The following is a 2,802-nucleotide window of genomic DNA, read 5'->3' as shown; positions in this document are numbered from 1 at the left end:
CTTCCACTGCAGAGTCTGCCGTTGCGAGAACAACTCCTTCAATATTTGCTGCCGTGTCCAACACGACCTGCTGCTCTACTGAACAACTGCATTACATTGACCACGTCCAAAGGCTCCTGCCATGGGTCACTGCAAGATCGAGACTCACCCCAATAACGGTGCGTGCATCTCCTTGTCCCTCTCCATCCGCTAGCCTATTTCCATCGTCCCGTTTCTCTATCCCCCGTGCTATTTTCTCGCGCAATTCAGTTCGCCATGCTGACTCTATTTTCTCTCGCGGGCGCTGGTAGCACGAGCGCAACCGCTCAGTGACTTTTCTCAAGGCGAGTTGTGTTCTCAGTGTTTTTGCAACGCGTTGTGCGGGAGCTGCAGTGCTAGTGTGACGCATTGACTGAGTGGCGCTGCTGTGCGCTCGCTATAATTATTTCGACGGAGGCTAACGCTTATTGATTTTTTATATCTCCTTCGCTGTCGGCTGTCGGCTGTGCACTGTCTGTCTGTTGCATGTTCTTGGCTGGCGCGTCGAAATTGCCCATGGCGTGCAGCGGAAGAACGGGCTGTTCAAGAAGGCTTATGAGCTGGGAGTGTTGTGTTCTGTGGACGTAGCAGTGATCATCTTCGGTGCGTTCAAGGCTGTTCTGTCGTGTATCTTGCGTCCCTGTTCTCACACACCTGCCTGCTCTATTTTTGGAACACTATCTTCCTGCTCGATGTCAACGGCGGCATGTCGATTCCCTTCTTCGTCTGACACGCCCTGACGGCCCCGGGGGCAACTCCCGATGCCGATGGCCGATGACGCCAATGATGACGACGCCGCTGCAGAGGAACGGGCCGGCCACCATGTGAAGCTGCACGAGTACTGCTCGACCGACGTCGACAACATAGTCCAACGATACATCCATGTGCGTACATGTCTTTTGTGTTTCCTTTCTTTGCCATGCGCCCCGCCCGCTGGTCACCGCAGCTGGCCCCTTTCTCCTAGTCTTCACACCAGCCATTGACTCATTATTTTATCCCTATTTCTTTTTACATTTTATTTTGTTTACTTTGTGTGACTGCTTGCTGACACTCGCCCGCTCTTCTCGCGCTCTCCCTAGTGGACTTTACTGTGGCCCCCCAAACAAACTGTGTAATGTGTGATGTGATGCAATGCCACCCATGGACGCGTCGACCCCCGTATGTCCGATGATCGTCCCCAATGCACCACTCTCTCATATCGCCCCCTGCGCTAAATTGCAGTCACCGCAGTCTATCTATCCATCCTCTCTTGCTACCGTTCTTCTGCTCCTGCCCTCCACACCCGGCCGCACATCTCGCCTGCATTGTGTTTCACTACACAGCCCTTGCAGGCTTCCTTGGTCCCTCACAACGCCTGCACGCGTCCGCTCGCACTTCCCGTTACTATCACCTCCACAGTCTGTCCGATCGGCACGCTCCCTGTCCCCCTATCCGTACATCACGCGTCCGGTTCGGTCGACACGTATTGTTGTAATGTTCTGGCATAGCTTTTTCTCACTAGTTTGACAGGGAACGAGAATCTAAGCATCCAGCTGACTTTAGTAAGCAACCAGACGATGGTGCTCATGATGACAACGATGACAATGATGAAGGGCTGAGGCCCTCAGGTTCTGGAGGTGCTTCTTCAGCCAGACAGCCTAGTGGATCTTCTGGAGGAACTATGGGAGGCAATGCAGGTATGAGTGGAAGAAATAAGAGTGGTACAGGATTTAATAGTAGTTCTAGTAAATACTTTCGCCTGTAATTATTTACTCAAGTATAATATATTTGTTTTCTAATTCAACAATGATAAAAAAGAATGATTATTGTATGAAGCATTTATTGTTTGAGCAACTCTGGTAAGAGCTTGTATTCTCACTCAAGTCTTGTATACTCACACAAGTCTTATATACTCTGACAATTTATAAAAGTATTGTAAATTTTAGAAGTCTTACAGACCTTCTAAAGATACATCCTAGTAGCAGATGCTAATGTAATGATTATTGACAGACTTCTATATCTTTTATATATTATAGTTATTAGAATAACATACAATGTATTGTCAGACCACATCTAGTTTTGTAATACAAGGAGAATAACTCTTATTTATGTTTACAAATTACACAAACCTTTCAGACTTTATAATGAATTGTAGTACTTTCTCAGAAACCAAGATCTGTTCCAAGTGTTTTTACTTTTTTTACTTTTTTCACTTATTTTATACTATTATAAGGTAGTACAAGAATTTAGACTTTTTCCCAATATAATTCTGAGGGACTTAGAGTCAAAAGTAAAGTAGAAAGCAGGGAGAACTTGGTTCCTAGAATCCTATACTTATTACATGAAGCAGGCATGTCTTTACATCAGGAAAATATCTCAAACTTTGTATTAGCTTATATGTATATAAATTATATATATTTTCTACATTATGTATAAGAGCTTATTGTGTACCTAGGGGTTTTAGGAAGGTAATAAGAAGCTAAGAAAGCTATTAAAAAGTCTTGACTATCTGGTCAAGAATAATAAGAATTGTAGTACTTACTAAGATATACAAGTGCTTAAAGTGCACCTCACAAAATGGCTAAGTATTATAATACTTGTTATTTTAACAAGGAAAACATATAAATATAAGATGTATAAGATAAGTTTGTCCTTATATCCATTTGTTATTGAAATAACAGTTTATAATTATATTGAAATATTGTATAAATACATTATTATCTACAACAATTAGGGAAATAATCTGACAACATGATGAGTGTATTGACAATAGAGAACAAATGTGTTCCTCAGCTGTTTGAGGTA

At 43.4% G+C, this 2,802-nt stretch overlaps 3 protein-coding genes across 3 annotated transcripts; 1 reads left to right on the top strand and 2 right to left on the bottom strand.

Annotated features, from left to right (window-relative positions):
• Positions 1–38: 38 nt before the first annotated feature.
• On the bottom strand, positions 39–388 carry FOMMEDRAFT_153490 (uncharacterized protein; the record flags this gene model as incomplete). The annotated part of the gene is made up of 2 exons (XM_007264201.1): positions 39–86; positions 149–388. 2 exons carry the CDS (start codon positions 386–388, stop codon positions 39–41), a joined length of 288 nt encoding a protein of 95 aa, XP_007264263.1.
• A 55-nt stretch (positions 389–443) lies between these two features.
• FOMMEDRAFT_153489 (uncharacterized protein) lies at positions 444–883 on the bottom strand (the record flags this gene model as incomplete). Its single annotated transcript, XM_007264200.1, has 2 exons — positions 444–616; positions 673–883. 2 exons carry the CDS (start codon positions 881–883, stop codon positions 444–446), a joined length of 384 nt encoding a protein of 127 aa, XP_007264262.1.
• A 266-nt stretch (positions 884–1,149) lies between these two features.
• On the top strand, positions 1,150–1,762 carry FOMMEDRAFT_153488 (uncharacterized protein; the record flags this gene model as incomplete). The annotated part of the gene is made up of 2 exons (XM_007264199.1): positions 1,150–1,472; positions 1,528–1,762. The coding sequence occupies 2 exons, from the start codon at positions 1,150–1,152 to the stop codon at positions 1,760–1,762; spliced, it is 558 nt and encodes a 185-aa protein (XP_007264261.1).
• Between the last annotated feature and the right edge of the window lie 1,040 nt (positions 1,763–2,802).

This window comes from Fomitiporia mediterranea (genome assembly GCF_000271605.1).
Source record: "Fomitiporia mediterranea MF3/22 unplaced genomic scaffold FOMMEscaffold_3, whole genome shotgun sequence".
Taxonomy (NCBI): domain Eukaryota; kingdom Fungi; phylum Basidiomycota; class Agaricomycetes; order Hymenochaetales; family Hymenochaetaceae; genus Fomitiporia; species Fomitiporia mediterranea.
Note: the sequence above shows the minus strand (reverse complement) of the source record. Positions and strands in the feature narration are given on the sequence as shown.